At 54.3% G+C, this 23,109-nt stretch overlaps 1 protein-coding gene across 1 annotated transcript; it reads right to left on the bottom strand.

Moving 5' to 3' along the window:
- ITGB4 (integrin subunit beta 4) lies at window positions 1-22,843 on the bottom strand (the record flags this gene model as incomplete). Its single annotated transcript, XM_074160417.1, has 40 exons — window positions 1-143; window positions 718-834; window positions 1,279-1,443; window positions 1,901-2,056; window positions 2,337-2,525; window positions 3,193-3,342; window positions 4,328-4,501; window positions 4,968-5,141; window positions 6,033-6,233; window positions 7,131-7,262; window positions 7,467-7,649; window positions 8,204-8,341; window positions 8,551-8,731; window positions 9,101-9,261; window positions 10,192-10,396; window positions 10,757-10,905; window positions 11,462-11,641; window positions 11,722-11,870; window positions 12,028-12,051; window positions 12,638-12,696; window positions 13,139-13,242; window positions 13,779-13,967; window positions 14,098-14,131; window positions 14,459-14,565; window positions 15,085-15,204; window positions 15,347-15,467; window positions 16,152-16,250; window positions 16,421-16,524; window positions 16,830-17,041; window positions 17,196-17,272; window positions 17,566-17,733; window positions 17,901-18,023; window positions 18,189-18,278; window positions 18,657-18,920; window positions 19,597-19,768; window positions 20,215-20,311; window positions 20,853-21,057; window positions 21,500-21,601; window positions 22,350-22,432; window positions 22,747-22,843. Coding segments are annotated over 40 exons (5,598 nt in total), but the record flags the coding sequence as incomplete, so codon positions are not given.
- Between the last annotated feature and the right edge of the window lie 266 nt (window positions 22,844-23,109).

Raw genomic sequence — 23,109 nt, 5'->3', positions numbered from 1 at the left:
TCAGGCCTCGTAGAACTGCCTCTCCATCTGTTTGGTGAGGGTCCCGCTGGACATCACTGTCCGGCTCACAAACTCTTTGGTGACCTGTTTGGTGAGGGTGCTGCTGGCGCTCTCCACTCGCTGGGTCGTCATCAGCATGCCATCTGCAGTGAGAAGCTCAGTGGTCAGGACACTGTGCTAAGTACGGGGTCACAGGGAATAGGATCTGCTCTACCTGATGATTCCTGGCAGAGGTTCCTCCTTAAATACCACTTTCCCTAATGGAAAACCTCTCCAGATCAAGTGATCTGGTGCTTTGCTATGTCACTCAATAAGATGGATTTCCTAACAATTCCCAAACTCTTTGTATTGCAGTGAGTCCTTGAACTCAAAGGGGACAACATGGGACAACTGCACTGATGTAATTAAACACAGTGATCACACTTCCGTGTTTTTTCCTGCTCTGAAGAGATCTAACCTTGCAGGAAGAGTTATGATTTGGTCCCTAGTGATAGTCCTGGTGGACTTTGAAAACTCAGTGTTACCTCTGTGACTGGGCAGCACACAGGGAAATGACTGCAACTGCCTCTGGGGCAGAGCAGGGACACGGTGTACGAAAGGGTCTGGTCCTCTGCATCCATCCCACCTGATGGACCCTCCCTCCATGCCTTTAACCTTTGGACAAGCAGCGTTATCCTTTGCTTACCAAGGGTTTCAGAGCAGAGAGTGAGCCCCTACCTGTGAAGTGGGGATCCAGGGAGGAATGGCTGATGCTGGTTTTGGTGGTGTATTCGGTGGGGAAGTTGTATACTTCTTCTCTCATGTACTGCTGTCCTCCAAACTGGGAGAAAGTGCCTGGGGAGAAGGAAGAGGGACAAATCAGCTGGGAAACAACGAGTTTCCAACCCCTCAACCCTGCACAGTGAGCACCAACAGTCAGCTCAGTAGGTTTCTCTTGCTGATATCAGAGACAGGTTTAGGAGAAACTGGGAGGACTGGGGAGGTCTTACACATATGCAGTGTAAGAAGCTGCCTCCAGGTATGTGTACAACAAGGCATAAGATAGAAATTTCATAATAAATTAAACACTGGAAAGTTCTTATGATCCTCCCTCATTCACAGCATCAGGATTGGGACAATGCAGACAAGGCACAGCGTTGTCTTCACGGAAGACAACGTCTCTGTGTCTTTCATGGAAAATGGAGTGACCACCAGAGCTGGAAAGGGACGCCAGGAGTTGTGTTCCCTGCTCTGAGATGTCCCTTATCTTTCCAACTCCATAAAGCCATGGTACTGTACCTCCATCCTGAGATTCGATGGTGATGATGCCTTCTCTCTCTGGCCCAAAGCCTTGGGTGGTCTTGGCTTGCACTTTGAACTTGTATGGGACGTTCTCACTCAGGTGGGGCACAGTAAGGGTAGTTTCTGGATTGTCTCCTTCAACATAAATATTCCTGGGCTCCCCTAATCAACACAGAGGTACCAGTGGTGAAGACAGACAGGAATGATAGTCCCTCCAAATACACTCCCTCCAACTCTGGATGGTGTCTTGGTTTTCCCTAAGCTCTATGCCACCTGCAGACTGTACACTCACACCACCCAGTTCTACTAAGGGTTAAGACAGGGCTATTTTAGTACAGTGTTGATCCTCAACAAACCTCCACTGGGTTTGGGATATAATAAGCTATGGGTCCTTCATCCTCCCACCACATTAGTTACACCAGACCATGCAATGATACAAAGCATTGGGGCTCAGCAGCTCCCAGGACTGGAATCAGCCTCATGTCCCCAGTTTGTCTGCACCAATGTAAGCAGACAGCTTTGTTGTTGGTCCCAGGAAAAATGCAGCAAGTTGCTGCCTTTGCTGGAAGTATCTTGTGCTCTACACAGGGAACCAGTCTTCCACAGCCTGATACCATACCTCCTCCATGCAGCATCTCACAGGTGACCATGTAGCCCAAGATGGACCCATTGGGCTTGCGGGGTCTCTCCCAGCTGAGCTGCAGGGAGTCAGGGCTGAGGGCAGTGAAAACCAGTGGTCCAGGAGCACTGGGTGTGCTCAGTGTGAAGGGTGAACCTGCAGGGGCACAAGCGAGAGGTCGGTGTCACAGAAGCTGGTGAGGAGGAGCCTGGGAGGGGTCTGCATGCAGTATTTATGAAACGAGCTGGAAGATCTCAGCTATCTAGACAGCTAGTGGAAGAAGGTGAGTGCATGGGGAAGAAGGTCCTATTTCAAAATGGAAGGAAAGAAAGGAGAGCTCAGGATGTAGTAAGGAGTGAGAAAACAGCAAAGCCACCACTGTAGACAGCAGCAGAGACATCAGTGCCACCTTTCCCCTTTCCCCCATCCACCTCACCTGGTACAGGGCTGAGTGGGCTTTGAGGGTCCACCTGGGACTCTATGGTGATGACTCCTTCCCTCTCAGGGCCCCAGCCTTCCTCGCTCTGTGCCTTCACCTTGAAGATGTAGGAGTGGTTGGGCAGCAGGTCCTCCACCACCACCGAGTTCTGGCAGGGGCTGGGAATGGTGAGTCGGTGCACCTCTCCTGGGACACACAGGGAAGGGGAACATCAGTACCATGTTGCAGACACAAAGACAGCGCTGTAGCTTTCACCTAAGCTCTGCCTCAAATGAACTGCCTGGAAAAGTCATCCAGGGGCCCTTCCCCAGTCACCTCCATCACACCTTGCTACTAAAATCTGCTAGTGCAGGACGAGATGTTGTTCTAAGAAAGGCTTGGGACAAACAACAGCTTCTTGAAATCTCAGGAATTTTCAGCCAGAGAATTATATTTTCACTAACACTGTCCCAAGTTTCATGTAAAAATGAGAGATTTTCATTGCAATCCTTCCTCAAAGTCCAACTTGATGAAAAATCCTTCAACTAAGATGTTAGGGCTGCTGGAGAAGAGTCCAAGGTTTTTTGGAGGAGTGACTCCACAAACAACCCCAGGAATTGTCACCCCCAGCAGAAATGGGGAATGAGTGCTGTGGGGTAGCTGAGGCATTTTCTCAAGGCTAAACAAAAAGCAGAGTTGGGATCAGTTGGTTGAGGTTGGAAGAGACCTCTGGAGGTCATCTAATCCAACATCCGCTGCTCAGGCAGGGTTAACCCAGACCCAGTTGCCCAAGAGAAGACCTGGGCCACACTTTCCACCACCAGAAACTCCCACCACCAACTACCTGGTGGGCACCCACCGCCTGTTCACTGACCTCCATTGAGGAGCTGGTACTGCACGCTGTAGCCCTGCACCTCCTTCTCACAGTGCGGCTCCTGCCAGCTCACCTTCAGGGAGGTGGGTCCCAGGGCGGAGAACACTAGACGTGTGGGGGTGTCAGGGACACCCAGTGGCAACCTGGAGTCTGAGACAAAAAGGCAATGTCAGGGTGGAGATTTGGAGACTGGGGTCTAAGGGGGCTGGGGGAGAGGAGGGAGTGGCCCCCACAAGTGTGGGATGGTCCTGATGGTCTGGGGAGAACGTGCCAAGATGTCGACTCTGCAAGCTGGCCCATCACGAGGGGGGACTGGCTGGCTCTACACACCTACAGTGACGTCCCATGGCCTTGGGGTGCCAACCTTGGGTGGGGCAAGTCAAGGTAGCTTTGTGCCCCTGTGGTAGAGAGACCAGAGCAGGGGCTCAGATGTTGTGTGTGGCCCTCCTTGCCAAACCTGAAGCATCCCATTTGGTCTGCCAGAAACTTCACAGACATCTTCAGATGTTGCTCAGTTAAGACTGGCCCTTATAGTCTATAGTATATAGTCTATAGAGTCTATATATGAAGTCTATAGATAAAGCAACCCAACACCTCCAGGGACTGTTCAAGGAGGCAGCTGGGATGAGGCCTGGGTGCTCTCGTTTCCCCCCAGCTCAGCCCACTGGGACACAACCCTCATGGTGAACACAGCAGCCTCCCAGGTGACACTCAGGGACTGAAGCCCCTCATTGACATGGGCCTTGGCCAAGGAGCTTGTAGAGGGACATCTCGTATGGAGCACACGTTCTCCCCAAGAGTTCTCCAAAGGCCTGTGGGGTAAGACTGAGAACAACAAGCTTGTTAGGAGAAAAGAGGATGGGGTCAATGAGCTGATGAGCCCGTTAAAGCACGGTGGCAGCGGTGGTGAGTGTTAATCAGCCCAGGTGGGTTGAAACACAGCTGGAGTCACCTGAAAATGGAAAGGTGGTGTGATGGAGGCACAGTCCAGTCCAAGAGGAAGATCAGTGTGGCGCACAGCAAGCAATGGAGAGTGGGTTTAGGGGCAGCAGTGAATGGTAACAGCTCATGGATGGCCGGTGACTTGGCTGTTATGGGATGCGTGGCTGGGAGGAGACACTGGACAAAGCTGTACCTATGTACTTGCAAATCCCTGCGGACCCATCAGTCATGATTATAGAGTCCCGAAAGCCAGTGCTGGGGTAGTAACCCTTCACCTTTGCCCTGCTCCTGAAACCCACATCCCGGAGCCGTGGGATTGTCCTCCCAGCATCTTCATGGATGGGAGGGAGGAATCTCCCTGGGTAATCTACAGAAGCAGTGCAAAAGAAGAGAAAAACACCATTGGAGACTTCAGAACAGGTTCAGCCCAGGTGCTGGCTCCTGCAGAGATGACTTTTTAAGGCTCAGATTTGAAGAGCCTTTTAACAACCTTCTGTAGAGCTGAAAGGCAACCATGCCGCTAGATAGAGTTAGAAGAAGACACATATGCTCTTTCTGGAGAGCTTTGCAGTGTGAGGATAAGGATGCAGCTCCCTTTGCCGTGCACTCTGCATGTGAGGTATGGGAACGCTTTCCAAACTGGCCTGGGAGCAGGGTGGCCTTAGCAAATTACCTACAGGTCAGTGATGAGGATGTGACCTTCTGGATCTCTGGTTCATGGGCCCCCTTAGCCATGACCACAATCCTCACCCCAACAGGACTTGCAGGGCATGCGTTTGAAAACAGCCATGGGGGTGAAAGGGAAGGACAAGTCCCATCTTGACAGTACTCACCGTGCCCCATTAGCATCGTGGAGTAGTCTCTTGTCAGTGAGGAGCTCCCCATCACCCTGTACTCCTGCTGCATGTGTGAGCTCAGTTGGTGGTAGCTGCTGTTCGTTGTCCTCGTCAGTGTGCCACTGCCACTGCCAGGGAAGGAGAAGTCCACCCGGCCGTTCAGCAAGTGCTCTGTAAAAGAGGGCACACTGTGAGGAATGTGACAGAACTGTTGCTCCAGTTTCCGTGGGGAGGAAGCAGGAGGCATCATGGTGTGTCCTGCCTTGGCTGCATCCCAGCTTCAGCCTCTGGAAGGTCATTCTGGAGCACTACATCTAGAACAAGCCACAACCACCCAATGCGATGACAGGGAAACAAACGGGTAAACAGAGACTTTGTTCTATACCCAGCACCAGAGACACCCATGGTGCCCAAGGTAACTCCAGACCTCGGCCTTGCTGGGGCACTGCCTTGTGATTCTCACCACGTTCTCTTACATCTCTCCTTTGACGCAAGCACAGGTTTATAATTTCAGATCAAAAAAGAAAGTGGAAGAAAAACAGCTGTTTATGGAGGTGGTTTCTCCAAATCTCACTCTGGATCCTGTCTCAGCTGGTTCTGAAAAGCAAACTCTGATCCGTTGTTCTGGTCTTGGACAAAGCCCCATCCCTTCCCAGCAGGCCAGGAGAGATCAGCTACCCAGGAGAGAGGGATTTCTGTTTAACAGTCCAGCAGATCTGCCCTAGCAGTTCAGGGCACTTAATTAAGGTGAGGAGCTGCCCTTGGAGGTGGTACTTAGCAGGTGTCATCTGAGTTTGCTCCTGCCTTGAAGGTCCAGCCTTTTGTAGAGGCAACTTGCTAGCAGGCTCCCAAGTCCATGCCGAGATGGGGGTTACCTTGACACTCTTGTGAGGAGACACACCAGGACAAGGTTTTGAAGCAGACTACATCATGTGAACAGTGAGTGCATCACGCCAACACAAGGATGGGCACACAAGGAGAGGAAGGGGACATGGACGGGGCCCCTTGGCTCAGAGCAGGACGAGACAGGACACTCAGTGCTGTAACGAAGCCGTCCTTCACCTGCTTGGGGTCGGGGCGTCCCGCTCCTCCTCAGGCTGCCAGTAGCCACGTCACTGTCCTCCTCGTGGAGGAGACCCTCCGTGTCCGAGGAGAGGCGGCTGCTGCCAGAGAGGCGGGGAATGGTTTCAGGTGGGAGCTTCCAGGTGATGCGGCGAAGATCCAGGTCTTCTCCCAGCAACTGCACATATTTCCACCTGGAGCCTTTTGGGACAACGCAAGCACTGGTGTTGGCATGATCTGCAGGTGACAGAGTGGGCTACCCACTGGTTTTGTGCTCTTGCTGGGGAGGGGAAAGGGCAGGCGCCAGTGGGAATAACACCTGTTCACAGCCCATCTCATCAAGTGTTGGCTGATGAGTTCAGCCAGTGCAACCATGGTGTGACTGGTAGATGGAGGATGCTGGGAACACGACATGCATGGGGTTCCTCAACTCCAGGGCTGTTTTCCAGCCCCGTGTCCATCATGACAAGTGATGAGAGTCAAAGTCCCACCACATGCCTGTCCCTGTCATGAAGAGTCTGTGACAATTGTCCTCTGCTCAGGAGATCCTACTGCCCTCCAGATCCTACTGACAAGCCCCATCATTTCACTTATGGCCCATCTTCCACTCGTCGTCCCAGTACACAACAAGTGAGCCAGCCTCATTCAGAGAGTGAAGTGATGGAGGAAAAGAGGCCAGTGCCTTCCCAGCGCTTGGTGAGTTCCCTCCTGTTGGCTTGGCCAAGACGCTGAGCATCCAAGGGACCCAGAGGTCTGTGCCTTGCCAGCGCTTGTTTGCTGACAGTAAATCTTGTGGTCCAGCCAAATGGCAACAGGAAGGGAAGACGAGCAGGGAGGGCCATGAAAAGCTCCTCTCCCAGCCCATGCTGAGAATTCTCTTTGCCTCATGGCTTAGACAAGGAGGAACTGGTCTTTTTTACACTATGACTAGTCAAGTGTTCCCACGGATGCAGCTACTGTGCTTTGGAAAGGCTGGTCACCGTCTCCATGACTTGGATCTCCATGAGGAGGAAAGGAGCAGTGAAGCTCATTGCTGAAGGCTGTTGTTAAGGAAAATGAATGTTAAAAATGACCTTTGCAAAACTCAGAGCAACATACCTGAATCATCAGAGACACTAGGATGCTTGCTGCCAGCTGGGGAGCGAAGCACATCTGCGCTGTACATCAGGTAGCTGTCGTAGTCCTCACCTCCCTCTGCATCAATGATGGGGACATCAGGGATGATGGGGACTGAAGAAGAGGTGAAAAGTGCCATTAGACAAGCAGCTCAAAACCACACAGGCCTCCCACGCTCAGGCTGGTCTTCAGCATTCACCAGGGTGGCTGGTGCCACAGAGCAAGCAGGTTGTCGAGAAGCAGCTGGGGTGATGGGGAACGCTCCCCAGCACTGCTCCTTCCCCACCCCACCTCCACCCAGGCAGGGCAGTTACTCACTGGACATTGGGCGCTTGGGTTGAGTAGCAAGGTTGATGGTGGCTTCTCTCTCAGGTCCCCAGCCAGCACCGTTTCTGGCCTTCACCGTGTAGCAATAAGGCTGGGACTCCCGCAGGTTTTCTATAAGCACCATGCGCTTCTTTGGGTCTTCAACTAGCACCTTCTTCATTGGGCCAATGGGTACTGCAAATATGAGTATGTCTATCGCCCACGAGGTCACGAGACACAGAGGACCCCACAGCACCCCACCCTTGGCCAACAAACTTGCTGAGGTTTGGTGTGAGGGCACAGCCTGGCTCTGGGACAAGGTGCAGCAGTTATTTGGGCTGCTCAGGACAGGCATGACATTGTCTTGGGGAAATTCCCAAACTGAATGCTGAACTCAATCCACAGAAAATGTCTCCCATTGCTGATGTGTCACCAAATAGCATCTCCCTGGCACCCTAGCACTAGGTCTAGACATATGAACTAAGTTTTTAAGATGAAAACCAACACAAAACACTATGGAAATGAATGGGAACTGAGAGTGCTCTGGGCTTTTCAGGATTAAATCCCAAGCGGTGATTTTTCTGTACTCCTTCCATAAAGAAGTGACCCCTCTAGATCCCAGTTTTCACAAGAAACGTGCTTGGAGCCATTCTGGTTCTGCTGCTACTTGGGATTGGCCCAGCCTGTGGAAAGTGTACTCCAGCCCCTCAGCCTGGCTGGACTACCCCGGTCAGAGAACGAGCTCTTACCATTGTCCTCGTTGACGAGTCCATAACTGACTTCGTAAGCCGTGATCTCCCCATTGGTTTCTGCAGGCTCAGCCCAGCTCAGCTGCGTCACGGTGGAAGATACGACATTGAAAGCCAAGCGGCCGGGCTCGCTGGGGACTGGAAAGGCAAGAGCAAAGGGTCCAGGTTACTGCAAGTTGGGAGTCAGAGCACACAGATGCCCAGAGCCCCCTGGATCACAGTGGGAGCTGCTCTGTGCTTGTCCCCAAGACTATCAGAAGCTCAGGGCTGTAGCCCTGACCCCATGCCGGGTGCACAGGCACCAACTTGCTCCCACATGATGGGAAGCAAAGCGCAGAGTCGCTCACCATCCTCAAGCGTGCGGCAGTGGATGATGTCGGAGTAAGCCCCTTCACCCATGGCATTGTAGGCGCAGACTTGCATCTCGTAGTCACAGAAGGGGTAGAGGTTACTCAGCTCTGCTGATGTTGCTTTGACATCGATGAGACGGGCTTCTGACTCAGGATCTCCTTGGATCCAGTATTTCACCTGGCAAAGCAAGAGCAAGCCATGATTCCTTCAGATCCTCAACATAATAGGTGAGAAATTCCCCATCTCTTGTAAGGTCTGCTCTGCGAAAGCCAGGGTGTTGTGCCGTTCCTCTGAAATGGGAGACCAGAACAGTCTGGGTTTTTCATGGTAAGTGATGGAAAGGGAGATGAACCCACCAGAAATCTTTCCTGCAAATCCCACATCCACCCAGCAATGGTCCCTCAAGGATGGAGGAGGTCAGAAGGGGTGAGTTTGCTCCCTCCTTTGGGTGTCTTCTCCCCATCCCTTTGGCAAAAATGACTGTGTGTGTGAAACACCCACAGGGTGGAACCCACACCCTCCCCTGGAATCTATTCCCCCCCTTACCTTGTACCCCAGAGGTTTTCCCGGTGGAGGAAACCAGTTGAAGCGGATTTCCCTGGAGCTGAGAGCACTGGCATTGGGATTAAGCGGTGCACTCAGGCGGCCTTTGGGGGACTGGGAGACCTGGCCCAGGCCAGTCATCAAGGGGACACCATCCACCACCTCTGCAGACATGAGGAAGAAAGGTCACATCAGTGCTAGTCCCCTGGGTGGAATGAAAAGAAGGAAGCATGCCTCTCTCCAGCACTGCCCTGCCATCCTGAGTGAGCCTCTAAAAGCATTTCTGAAGGGTAGACCCCCATTGCAGGGAAGAGAAACTGAGGTACTTGGTGATGACATCCCCCAAAGCCACACAGCGAGCTGGCATGAGAGTTGGGTTCAGACCCCCCAAGTCCTGCACCTCCTGCTGCTTCTCACAGGACTCCCAGGCAGGAAGAAATGAAGAGATCATATTCTTGCCTCTGAAAATCCTTAGCTCTGTCTGAATGTATTTAATAACTTCTTGATCGGTTGCCCTGTGCAGCCATGAGAGAAGACAGAGATGGGCAGAGCCTCCTTAAGTCACTCAGTGGCTTACCCTGGAAACCCACCAACTACATCTGAGAGCTCTCTGGAGCCTCTCCAGCCCCTGAAGTGGTTCTGGTTGTCCAGTGACAAAGGACTTTCTTGTAACCCCAGTATTCATGACCAGTACTGTGATAAATACCTTTATATTATCAACCCACTTGATGACAAGCCTTATAGTTTTCCTTGCCCAGCCACAGGAACCACCATGCACAGCTCATGGCAAGTCCCGCCCCTCCTCCTTTTTTATAGCTTTTTATTCAAACCCCCAAGGAAAAGGAATGAGAATCCACTCTATTTCATTTTGCAACGTAGATTATCCATTCTTCCCACCCACTGTCTATACCCACTAACGCCTCTAGAGGGAAGCCCAAATCTACCGGTCGGAGCTGGAGGAACCTCCTTGTTGCCGCTTTTTGGGTGAGGAGCAGGGCTGGAGCTCTGGACACCACCTCGGGGTGGGCTCATCCGGTATGGGGGGTCCCACACCCCCTGCTTCCATTCCCCACGGCCTGGTTGCTGGCCCCTACCTGGGTCAGCGATGGTCACCGTGGTCTGGGGGTATCGGCCGATCTTGGCACCGTGCTTGGGATGAAGGAGGTCGATGGCGAACTGCTTGAGCTGGCAGTTGTGAAGGAGGGTATCTATTTCGGTCAGCTCCAGCAAGGGCACCTGCACCTCCTTTCGGGTCTCCCCGGGCTGAAACACCAGGTCACCCTCTGTGAAGATGTAGTCCTGGAAGAGAAGGAAGAGGTGCATGATTATAGCCCGCAGCATCCACAAGAAGGCTCACAGAGACCTTCCCCTCATCTCCCAGTGAATCCCCACTTGCCTCCCAGTGCCCACAGGTCCAGGGGCAGCCAGTACCCTCTGCCTCAGGTATGGGCAGCCTCTCAGGTTCCTGAGGCACAGGGAGCAAGGGATGGAGGGAAATGTCTTCCCTTGTGCTAACCTCAAGCCCTGGGTCTCCCCTCTCCCAGCCACATCCCCCTTTGAGCCTGACCAACTGCTCTTTTGCAGCCCCGGGGTCGGTTCCTTCCCACACCTATGTGCCCACTCATTCCTGCTTGCCAAGGCCAGGAGCATCACCCTTACCCTGCCATCCTTGGCAGTGAGATCCCGGGTCCTGTAGGTGACTTGGGATTTCCCATTTTCTATGATCTCCCGGAGGACAGGAATCTTGGCCAGCTTATCAAAGCGGCTGTGGGAATAGGCTGGCTGCAAGAAGGTGATGAGGCTGCTGGCTGGAAGGGGCAGGAGAGAAAGAATGCGTAGAGAAAATACATGAAGAATTACCTTGCAAACACACAGGTGTCCTCCCTGAACAGAGTCCTCTCACTCATGGGTGTGAACTGTGTATGAAATAGTACTGCATGGGAGACTTTACCACTCCTGACTTGTGCTCCCTGCTCAAAACAACCAGATGGGAAGTGGAGGGAAATTGCTGGGGGACATTCACCTGCCCTAAACACAGCATAACAGCAAAGAGGTTTTACTTCATTCCAGCAACCTATGAACCGGAGCAGCAGAGGCAGACGGTCAACCCTGGATCTGCCATGGAACTGGTAGCATCTAAACTTGTAATGGTCAAAAGTTTGGGTCTCTGCCACCAGGGATGACGACCCTCCTTTGGATGCTTTAAAAGATGCACTAGTTTAGACCCAGGTGAGCTAAGATAGGAGTCACCAAGCAAGTCTCTGGTCTGTCGTCTGGGGGAGCTCAGATACACAGCTTGCGCCTTCCTTAGAAACCACCTGAGTCCATCTGGACACGGGACACTCGAACACAAACGCTCTTCACCTTGTTCTTTGATGATGGTGATGTTGACAAGCCTGCGGCCAATGTCTGCGATGCCAGTTGGGACATCAATGGCCTCCACCTGCAGCTGCTTCTCATCATCATCATCATCCTTGATGAAGAGTGGGACACGGACATCCACCAGCTCCACGGACTCTTGAAACTCCACCATCCCGTGAGCATCTGGAGGAAGGGGCAATGGTGAGAGGTGGGAAATGCCCTCCCTGCTCAGCCAGGAGGCAGTGCTGGGCTCTGCTCCCTACCTTGGTCTGAGGTCACAGTGTAATAACCCGGTGAAACCTTCAGGTCATTGAAAGCCTCATGGGAAACATGCTTTTCCACCACTTTGATGATCTCTGGCTTGGCTGAGCGAGGGGCGGTGAGCACTGTGTCCACAATGGTGTGGTCCTGCCTGCGACCGGTGGGAAGAGAAAGCCCAGTAAGAGCTGAGGTTGCCCATCCCACATAGCAGCTGGGGGGGTTATTGAGTGTGTGGGGCATTCAGTCACCCCACACGTGTGTAAAAAGAGGGAGAAGCAGCACAAGAGAAGGATGCAAGTTCCTCTTACCTTTTCCCAGAATTCGGCTGTAACCTGGGGTTGGGAAATAAAAAAAAAATAACTATCAGAGTGACTAACGCATTTGGGGAGACAAAGCTCTGCGTGAATCACAGCCCTGAGCAGGTCTGAGCGGGTGCCAACCCATTCTGCAGAGCCCGTGGCCCTATCACATGTTCCCTCCTGCCTAGCTGCTCCCTACACCCCTGGGTTTCCCAATGTGCTTAGGAACATGCCCACAGGGGAGATCACATCTGGTTGGAGCCGTGGGGAGGGGATAACACTCCCTGTTCAGTGCTGGCATCCCCAGACTCTTCCATTCTGGCTCCAGGCACTCCTAACTTTGCACAGGGCTGAAACTTCTGAAGTCAATGGGAATTTTCCCACTGAGCAGCATGTGACCGGAATTTGTCCCTGTCTGGAGGAGTCCCAGCTCCAAAGCCAGATGCAGCTGGGTGGGTAAAGCATCTTATCGGGCTTGTACTTGTGCCAGGGATGTCTCACAGACCACGTTTCGTCCTGGCATTCCAGTTTTCATACCCCAGCCCTCAGGTCCACTCCCTCATCAGCGGGGCCCTGGGGGAACCCTGCCCTGCAGGAGGTCTCTCCCTCTGTGACTCACCTGAACTTGGTCTGCTGGAGCTTGTGGCAGCCAGGGATATGCTTGAAAACGTCGTTCAGCTGCAAGGAGCAAGAGGGACTTTCACAACACATCCCTTGCTGAACAGGGATGTGTCCAGCGAGCAGATGTTGCTGCCAGCAAACATGAGAGCCCTCTGCCCACCCCCGGGTCCTCCCAACTTGCCCTGCCACACCAGGCAGAGACCGCCACGTGGTTTCTCTGCAGGACATTGCAAGAGACTGCAAACTGGAGCCAAACAGGAGCTTCAGACCACGTGCTCCGAAGCAAACCTCAAATCTCATCAACATGATGCTTTGATAATTCTCACAATTGTGATCTTAAAATTTGTACTTTCAGAAAGTGGAAAAATTGCTTCTTCCTTCCAAGAGCTGCCTGGGTTCACAAGGAAGGGGCACTCCCTCTTCCCCAGCATCGCAGACACCCCCTCAATGTGGTGTCCCCCAGTCCCATCCCAAATCCCCCTTGTGCTCAGGTTCATACGTTCTCCTCCACTTCCTTGCGCAGCTGCTCGCACTCCCGGGTGTCTGGCTTCACCAGGTTCTGTGTGAAAAGCCGTGTCAGCCTCAGAGACAGCCCGTAGGGAACTGGAAACAGAAATTCCCAAGTCAAACTCCTTCCTTCTTCGTCAGAGAAACAACCTGGCCAACAGCCAGAAGCCAAGCAGCCGGGGACACGCACAATGCTTGGTGACCAGATCCTATATCGCTAGCACCCAAACCCCATAGCACCAGCAGAGAAAAACCCTCTGAGAACTGGAGTGCTAACTGGGAAGCTCTCTTCCAGATCCAGCACAGGAAACGGTGCCCAGTGGTGGTTCTGGACAGATGAGGCAGTGAAATCAAGGTTGGTCACTGGGCTAATGAGACTAAGACATCCACCACGTGGCCAGGCTGCCAGGAGGTCTCCAAGGCTACCATCTGTCCTGCTACAGGGCTGGACACAGGAATGGGCTACTCAGCTGCCCCCAGCATGGAAGCAGATAAAGGAACATTGCCCCTTGCAATTGGGCTTGGAGGTGACACCATGGCTGCTGGAGCTGAGGGCCACCACCAAGGGTTTCTATCGTTTATGTCACCCGGAGCATCTCCTCTATGTGCTGTTCCTCAGATGTGGCACTCACTGAGATCTTTGGGGCTGGCAGCAGCGAGGGACGTTAAGCCCTGTTTGTGAACGTTGTTGTTGATCTTCCAGCGGACAGTGTCCCGACCCTTGAGGGACCCACTGCGGACCATGGGGGTGTCCAGGTGGTCAGAGGACATGAGGCTGTGGCGAAGCATGTAGTGGTCCTCCTTGAAGCCAACAACACGACCTGCAGAGCCAGGGGCAGTGTCAGAGTCTGGGCAGACTGGGACAATGCCAACCATCAACTTCCCAAAACCGGAAACCCCCAACACACACCCCCCCCAGATCCCTCTCCCCCCAGTTCCAAGGGCTGGTACCTCGTGCGCAGCAGGGAAGCAGGGCCAGGCAAGCCTAGAAAACAAATGGCCAAAGAGACAATCACTTTGCAGCCAAGAGCAAAAATCCCCATGTTTCCAGCTGGGAGGTTTCACATCAGCAGGGGGGTGGTGGGCAGCAGATGGATGGGGCTCTGAAAGCTGATTTTAGTCAGATATCCCTTCAGTGGGGGAAATCCCACAGCAACTTGTGTCGGCAACAGCAGAGGGGCTGGATACCACTGGGACCCAGTCCCTGCCAAACTCCCCGTGCTGGAGGCTGGGTGGATTTTGGAAATTTGTCATGGTTTTGGCCTTTATCTGGTCCTCTCCCCAGGCTGGGGCAGTTGGCCAGGGCACTCACCTTGCAGCAGGCGCAGAACTTCCAGCAGAGCAGCAGCAACAGCCCCAGGAGCAGGATGAGGAAGATGAGCAGCGGGATGAGCCAGAGGAAGCTCCCCGGCGGGCACTCTGCAAGTGACAACAACGTCACCCCTGGGCATCAGCCCCCTGCGTGGGGTGTGTAGGGAGGGAGGAGGCAGGGACAGAGGGGAAAGGCTGGCCCACAGCTCTTTGAGGGATGAGGCAGCCCAGTTAAGCTTGGGAACTTCTCTCTTGGTGCTCACAATGAAAAATGCTGCTAAGGGACAACCATCCCACCTCTCTGCTTGCACCCAGCCACCCCAAGGGGCTATTCAGCACCTCACATCTCATCCTGCCCATACTGGTGGTGAAAAGACACTGATCTCTAAAGGTACTAGTCTCCGAGGATGTTACTCTCTACCTCCTGCAGTTCACGTGACAGGGGTGACAGCCAGTATCACCCACCCCTGTCACGCAGGAAGGTGGGCAGGGAGGTGCTGCCTGCAGCTGACCCTGCCCAGTGACACAGCTAAGGGACAAAGCAGGGATCAGAGGCACTGCGGAGCAGGTCACTGCTGATCCAGACCCCAGGCTGGACATCTCCTCCCCTGTTGGGTCCCTGCTCACCTCTTTTCTTCTGCACGCGGACGGTGGTGTTGGGGAGCATGTTGGGGTCTCCCTCCAGGGTGTAGTGGTACGTGCAGTCATCCTCCTCATCCTGGAACGAGCAGTACTCGCTGTCCTCCTCTACAGGGAAAAGGGACATGGTTGCAAAGTCATCAGGACCAGAAAAAGCTTGAGGAGCAGCCCCACATGCACACACACATGGGGTAGGGCCCATGGGAGACACACTGCACACGTCTGCACCCAGCTCTGCTTCTCCCAATACCTTTCTTCAGCTCTTCCACCATCTGGATCTGGAGGTGGCACTTGCTGCAGTTCCCTTTCCCCGTTCCCCAGGCCTGGCAGCGAACACAGTCCCGGATGTTCTCGCACACAGCCTGGAAGCCCTGGGCAAAGAGGCAAGGTGGGACGGTCAGGAGACAGCCCACGGGGAGCGAGGGAGGGCATCAGCTCCAAAAGGCAGAGCTGGAGAGGGAATGCTGCGTCCTCAGCCCACAGCCAGGGCAAAGTCAAAAAGGGGAATCTCTGAGAACAAGCAGCTAACGAGGGATTTATAAGCCCAGGAGCCCAGCACAGCCAGCTCCAAAATCTATTACAACAACAGCCTGCATTTGAGCAGAGATTAGGATCTTCTCCAAGCTTTTTAGGTGGCTTTTCCAAAATATGACCCAGCCAGCTTTCTCCGCTCCTGCTGTGGGATTAACCCATGTTTGTCAATGGGGAAACTGAGGCACCGGATCACGAAATGTTTTTTTTCCCAGTCTTGAGCCAAATCAGAACAAGCTAGGAGCCAAGCCTCAACCCTCTGTCCTTCACCAGTGTGCAGATAAACACAGGCATTCAAGAGATGCTGCTGGTGAACTGGAGGGCAAAAAAGCCCGTGGCTGCCAAGCAGCTCCCATACTAGACCCTTGCTGGCCACTGAAGGCAGGACAGGCAAGACAAATCCCTGGTCAGCATTTTGCTCCTGGCTGAGATATGCCTTCATCTCTGCTTTGCTTTCCTCCCCTGGATGCTCTGCATGGGAAGGAGATGTGAGAAACCCAGAGGGACCCCAGGCTGAGCCTCACCAGGGAGTAGCTGATTTCGCAGGTGGAGCTGGTGTACAGCGAAGCCATGTCACAGATGCATCTGCCACATTCACACCTCCCATGGTTATTGCAAATGCCCTGGGAAAGAAGAGGTAACAGTCGGCATCCGAGAGCAATCGTAGACAGGCGGCAGCACCGGGAGTCAGCAAGGTGCCAGCTCCCAGTGACCCTGACCCTCGGGCATCAAGGCAATTTGCTACAGCCCTGCCTGGTCCTGTCACCCCTCACACAGGCAGGGCAGGACCTACCCCTCGGCTGTCGATGCAGGTGTCGTTGCTCGTGGGACATTCGCAGCCCGGGCCCTCCCAGCCACTCTGGCACACACACGCACCCTTGGAGCAGCGACCGCGATCTGCAAACACAAGAGGAGGCATCACCCATTACCCAGGGACCGGTGCTGCGCTGCTCCCATCCCTGTCCCTGCAGGCTGTCCGGGCTCTCACGCTTTCCTTGGGGTGCAAAGGGGCTGCAGACAGACTCTGTGGCATCCTCCCTGCACATCTGCAAGCCCAGAGTCCCCGCAGCCCATCGCCGGTTGCTCAGTCCCCCATGCCAGCGCCACCAACCCACGGACAACCTGCCTGTGCCACCAGCATGGAGCAAGGCACAGCGCATCCTACAATGGGGGGATGCTGGGGACGGCGGGGCTGCTCTCACCGTTGCAGAGGAAGCCGGAGGTACGCGGGCACTGCAGGACATCGTACTGGCAGAACGGCCCATCAAAACGCTGTATCAGGTCCTCGGAGTAGCACTGGCACTTCCCGCACAGGCACTCGCCCCGGCCCGAGCACGGCTCCACATCCCCGGGGAGGATGCAGGCTTCGTTGTTGGGGGACGACGCTGGGGAGCAGTCGCACGTGTCCCCTCGCCTGGTGGGGAGGAGATGGTGCTGAGAGAGGTGGGATCAGAGCGCAGGACAGCAGGGTCCTGGGCAGGATGTCCATGGCACAAGCATGTGTCACTGTGGGTCCCCAGACCCAGCAGGAACCAAGGGAAGGGAACGGAGCTGGACAAAGTCCTTACCAGCCTGGGTGGCAGATGCACTGTCCACAGGCAAAGTCCCCATGGAAGCTGCACTTGGGCGAGTTAACCTCTTTTTGCTGTAAGAGAAGAGAGAAGAGGTGTTGCTGAATGGGTCCAGCTGCCCCCAAGACCATTTCAGGAATCAGAAAGGCAGATCTAGGGGCAAAGTTTTGCCCACAAGACTGAGCTCTGCCATAGGACAACATGCCCTGCTTGGTACGGGCAGTGATGGAGATCTCCTTGGCCAGGCATAAGCCTCTGCTGAGCTATGGCGAGGGGTTGAGCAGGATCCACATGTGCTGACCAAAGCGTTCCTACCCCAGGATGGCCAGGAGGAGGACACCTCTCTGCAACACACACCCCCACGTACCTGTTCACAAGGACACACATCACAGATAACAGAGGCGGTGACTTTGAGGCTGTCACTCAGGGACGTGGGTTTCAGGTGAATAACTCCCTGCCGGTCTCTCTCAGGGAGGCTGCAGACGTGCTGCCCGCCGATGTACTCAAGCGCCTTCATGCGCACGTTGAACTTGCCCTGGAAGGAAGGGACGTGCCACAAGGGTGAGCCGGCTCTGCTGGACAACAGCTCTGCTGGACCACAGCTCGGCCAGACCAGCTGAAGGTGGCAGAAGGAAGGAGGGATGCAGCAGAGGGCTCAGACCCTCATATATGCCTTCCCTCTGGGGCTGTGCAAGGACTTACCACTTTCCCACGGGTGATGTGGAAGGAGCCAGATTCTGTCTTTTCATACATTGAGGAGGTGAACTCCGTCTTTATGGCTTTGGGGACAAAATCAGCTCGGATATCCATCTTGGAGCGGATGCGCTGGGTGGTAGAAGATAACCACAACATCGATATTCAGCAGGACACCTGCGACCACCCCATGGCCTGCCGCAGAGGGGGTCACATCCTGCCTGCTTTCCTGGGCAGGAGGTCCCCACCCTGTGCCTTCCCTGGGAGCAAGAGTGAAGCCCCAGAGAGCACTGTTACCTCAAAGGCTGTGCGGAGCAGCTCCACGATGTTGGAAGAGTCCTCCTGGAGCACCCCGATCTCAGAGATGGGGAAATACTTGTGCAACTTCTGCAGAGAGACAGGAACTCCCTGAGAAACCTTCTCTAGCACTGAAGTGGGCTCTGCTTTGATCAGGTCTTGGACTGGAGACCTCCAAAGGTCCCTTCCAACCTAAATTACTTTCTGGCTCCATGTCCCCACTGCTTTACAAGAAACAGACACCAACACAGGGAGATCTCTAGGAGCCCAGACCCCTGCACCCTGAGATCTCCCATGACCCAGAGCAGCCCCCAACATGTGACAGCACCCTCCCAAAGGTCATTGGTTTAGCACTTGGGGACCAGAGATGAGAGAACACTTTCTCATCACAGCCAAGCTGCAGGGAGAGGAGGAATGGTCCTGGAGAAAAGGTAAGCCCACGTGGCACTACCACCACTGTTTCCTCACCTCATAGTAACTGTAGGAGTGGTTGGTAACAGCAAAGATGGGGATGATGTTGTGTTGGCCCAACAGGCGCACCAGGGTGGGCACTGAAGGATAGTCCTGCTTGGTGTCATACACGTAGGTGCCTTTGGTGTCTAGGTGACACTGCTCATCATTTCGCGCCAGGATCCCTGCCAGGACGTTGGTACCATCAGCTTCATAGTGAAAGGCAGATTCGGTGGAGAACACGAGCAGGTGAGTGCTGTCCTTCCTCCAGCCGATCTTATCCTGTAGCCGGGGAGGGGCGAGAAGGAACCTTTATCTCTGTGCCCACCAAACCACTGCACAGCACTTGCAGCTGTTGCCAGGCCAGCAGTGACAGGAGTTGGAAGCCCAAGGGGCAAGGCACCACCTCCGCTTGGCAGCAACCACAATCAGCCCTGGGAATCAGAGCCAGCAAGTCTCTGCTGCCCCCGTCCACACCCCCAATGCATAGGATGTCTCCCAGCAGCTCAGTGCCAGACATATATATAGAGAGGGGGAAAGCCCACGCTTTTCTAGACGTGTTTGGAGCTGTGCTCATCCCTCAGCCAAATGGCCAAGCCCAAGCAGGCAGTTTTCCAGGGAGCAGAGTTTCACCACCGCAGGCATGAAGGGGAACAGAGCAGAGAGCACACACAGGGGTGCTCAGCAAGCAGCTCCTGTGCCAGGGGTCAAACCCCAGAGGTGCACACACAGATAGCCTAAGACCTAGGAAAAAACTGGGAATGCAAAACAACTTGGCACCGGGAGAGTGTGGCTGGGAGGGCAAGAAACAACAGTAGCTGAAGGTATAACCTGGGCTCCCTGGCTCTCGTCAGCTGCCCACCATGCTGCTCTTTTGCTCATCACCCAGTATCAAGAAGATCCACTCATTAAAACAGAGCCCTGCCCACACGGCTCCTGCATCCCTGGCCACCATCACCTCACAAACAGCCGTCTGCAGGATGGCATCAAAGCCACCCTCGGGGGCATCCAGGTTGCCGGAGATGCGCTCTTTCCTGAGCTCCTCGCTGAAGTAGTTGATGTTGCTGGTCAGGCGGATGACATTCTTGAAGGAGAAGGGGGAGTCGGCGTTGTTCCAGGGCTCACGCAGCCTAGGAGAGAAGGGAAGAGCAGGGTTTTGTGGGGGACAGGAGCAAAGGGATGCAGGGACACCTGGGTGCAAGGAGAGGAAGTGTGGGGAGAGCATCTGGGGCTGGGAGTCCCTCAAGGGAAGACATGAAGCTGAGTTGGCAAGCCATCAGCACTGAGAGGTAGAAGGGATGAGGGCAGAGATGGAGGAGAAGACAAGACATACAATCTGTCATAGCAGAGCGGGACGGGTCTGAAAGCAGAGGAGGAGGATGCTGGCATTGGCACGGTGCTACAGCAGGCCCTGACCGCAGGGTATGGAGGCCAGGGGGGACATTCACAATGGAGGGAGAGAGAAGGAAGGAGGCTCTTGCACCACAGATGGAGAAGATCAGGAAAGATATAGAGAAACAGAAGGCGCCCGCCCTCCCCTCTGCTCCCGTCCCAGGGACCCATTGGCCTCACTCACTTCTCAGGTCTCATGTCTGTCTGAGGGGATGAGACTTTGTCCACAAACTTGCCAAATCCGATGGTGTAATTGGAGGTGAGGGCTCGCAGGAACTCCGCTGGGAGGAGAGGAAGGGAGGGAGGAGGAGACACGTGAATAAAGATATGTCTGTGAGGTCGCTGCTCCAGGGAAAGAAGTCCTTTCCTGGGCAGCCTCTCTGCTGGTCAGGTTTTAGATAAGACTCCCAAACTGTCAGCTTTTAAGCTCTTTGGGCTCAGGGCTTGTCTTTTGGGGTAGAAATCAATATCACCTCTGGCAGCCCCTTTCCAAGACTGGAGCTTCTGCAATAGCACACCCCACACCTATAGGTTCAAGATGCCAAAGCCAGTGCACAGATCAGCTCTGCCAGCCCCAGCTCCCACGCTGGGCTGAGAGAGAACACGTGACGATCCCTGCAGGGCCAGGAGAGACATCCCCCCACAAAGCCGCTTGAAGCAGCGATAATAAGAAACTCTAATTAAAACAGACACCTCTCAGCCCTTTGCCAGTTGTTTCCTTTCTCTGGTGCTGGCAGGGAACTCATAGCCGTGGGCAGGACTGAGCTGCCTGCCCCCATCAGCACAGGAGCTGGCTCCCCTCTTCTCCCAGCCTAGACTCACCTAGCTTTTGGCCCATGCTTTTGAGGTTGTCTAGATCATCAGACATAGAGTAGGAGAAGTCCATGAGGATGTAGAGATCCACAGGGCTCTCCAAAGGCTGGAAGACATCCATGTTGAAGCTCATCTCCTCCCCAGCTCGCAGCCGCATGAACATGCTCTGGGGGGACACCTGGGTCCTCTTCAGGGATGTGTCGATACTGAGATTCTGTGAAGGAAGAGTGATGTGAAGGGGCTCCATCTCCTGCACAGATGCAATGAGGAGGAGGCAAGAAGCAGGGAGATACATGGGAAGTGGAAAGGCAGGGATGATCATGCTCCCTTCCCTCATGTACAGCCGGGAACTGAGGCAGCCTCCCCCGTGTCCACACGTGCCCAGCTGGGCACCTCCTCCAGACCTTGGCATTTTGCTTACATCTGTTTTGCCTGAAAAGCCACCCCAGCCCTAACTGATCATGGATGGTTGCCAGCAGGTCCATCAGCTAGCAAAGACAGAACATTGTTTTTTAGTAGACCCTGCAGAAACAGAGGTCTAGATTTTGTATTTTTCCTGCTAATGACTCTAGAGGAGGATGAAGGACGTGAAGGACACTGGGGATGGTGGGATCCCTCCTCAGAAGCTGAGCAAGGGCTGTCTCCTCAGCACCCACCTGCTGGGTCTTCATCTCGCCCCTGGAGTAGACGATGCTGGTCTCCCCGCAGCCATACAGCAGCAAGTTCTCCCGCAAGTCACACCGAGGCTCTTCAAAGCTCTGCCAAGGGGGTGAGAACATCATTACAACCACACAAAGCAGGAAATCCTCCATGGAAGGGGGAAAGACTCTTGTCAGGGTCCTCTGCTGAGACTATTAGTAAGCCTTTGGGAGCAGGAGCGGGGCAGAGATGGGGACGAGTCTTGCACAGAAGAGCCAATGTCACCCAGCACCGGGGAAATACAACCACCAGTGAACTACTGGCTTGTCTGGGATAAGACTTTCCTTCCATCCCTTGCACAGGCTGTTTCAGATCTGGCACACTGGCATTTTCTGATAAACCCCTGCATTCCTGCAAATTTGCCCCAGACTCCCCTTCCTCCCCATTTGTCCACATCAAAGGAAACCCATGTTTCAGCGCTTCCCATCCAGACCAGCTCTTTGCAGAGAGAAGCTGGAGCCAGAAGCTGACCCTGCTCTTGAGTACCTCTCCCAGCTTTCACCAGGGGTGAAAGAGAGTAGATTTATATTAGACCTCAGGAAGAAATTCTTTACTCTGTGGGTGGTGAGACACTGGAACGGGTTGCCCAGAGAAGCTGTGGATGCGCCTTCTCTGGAGGTGTTCAAGGCCAGGCTGGACGGGGCTTTGAGCAACCTGGTCTGGTGGGAGATGTCCCTGCCCATGGCAGTGGGGTTGGAACTAGATGATCTTTAAGGTCCCTTCCAATCTAAACCATTTTATGATCCTATGATCCCTCCATCATCAGGGTGGGAAACAGAGCACTGGTCTCCCCTGCAAGGTTCTCACCTCATCAGTGCAGAAGGAGCAGTCCTTGTCTACTCGGATGCACTCGGTGCAGCTCTTCGCCCGGGACAGCACGCAGCGGTTATCTACCGGGAAAGATTGGGGCATCAGGAATGGATTCAAAAAGTGAACTATAGGAGGGCATGAGAAAAGCTGATCCCACTCCTAGGGGAGTTGGTGGAGGTTTTGCCTGCGTGATTAGTAGAAGGTGGCTACAAAACAGCAGTGGGGTAGCAAGAGAAGGGTCTCAAATACCAGGGTGATAGAAAATAGGAGGAAAAGCACACAACAGGTCTTATCTACATGTGGACTGGCGTTTCTGGAGCCCAGGAGAGGTGCGCACAGTCCCCATGGGGCACCAAGGGGATACCACAGACGGACCTGCTGTGGCTGCACTCACTTTTGCTCCTTTGGCAGAGGCCGGTGGCACAGAGCAGGGACAGGAGGAGCAGCCTGGCACACACCTGTGGCAGCACATCCATCCTCTTCCTCCTGAAACACACGGATCACTACGTTGTGGAGAGCCGAGAGATGGAAACGGTCCCAGAGACGATCAGGTCAGCTCCGGCAGAGCCCATCCAGCCCCGCCGGAGTGGGACAGCCCTGCCTGCCCAGGGGAAGCCGATGCCTGGAAGCAATCTTTGATCTCAGCAGGGCAGGGCACAAAAGCAAAAGTAAGAGTGGCTCGTCCTCTGCTTGGGCATGTGCTGAAAGCTCAAAGTCCCTGCAAACGCCGAGGCAGGGCAGTTGCTGCACCACAGCA

Source organism: Numenius arquata, chromosome 17, assembly GCF_964106895.1.
Source record: "Numenius arquata chromosome 17, bNumArq3.hap1.1, whole genome shotgun sequence".
Classification (NCBI taxonomy): Eukaryota; Metazoa; Chordata; class Aves; order Charadriiformes; family Scolopacidae; genus Numenius; species Numenius arquata.
This window is presented reverse-complemented; position numbering and strand designations above follow the sequence as displayed.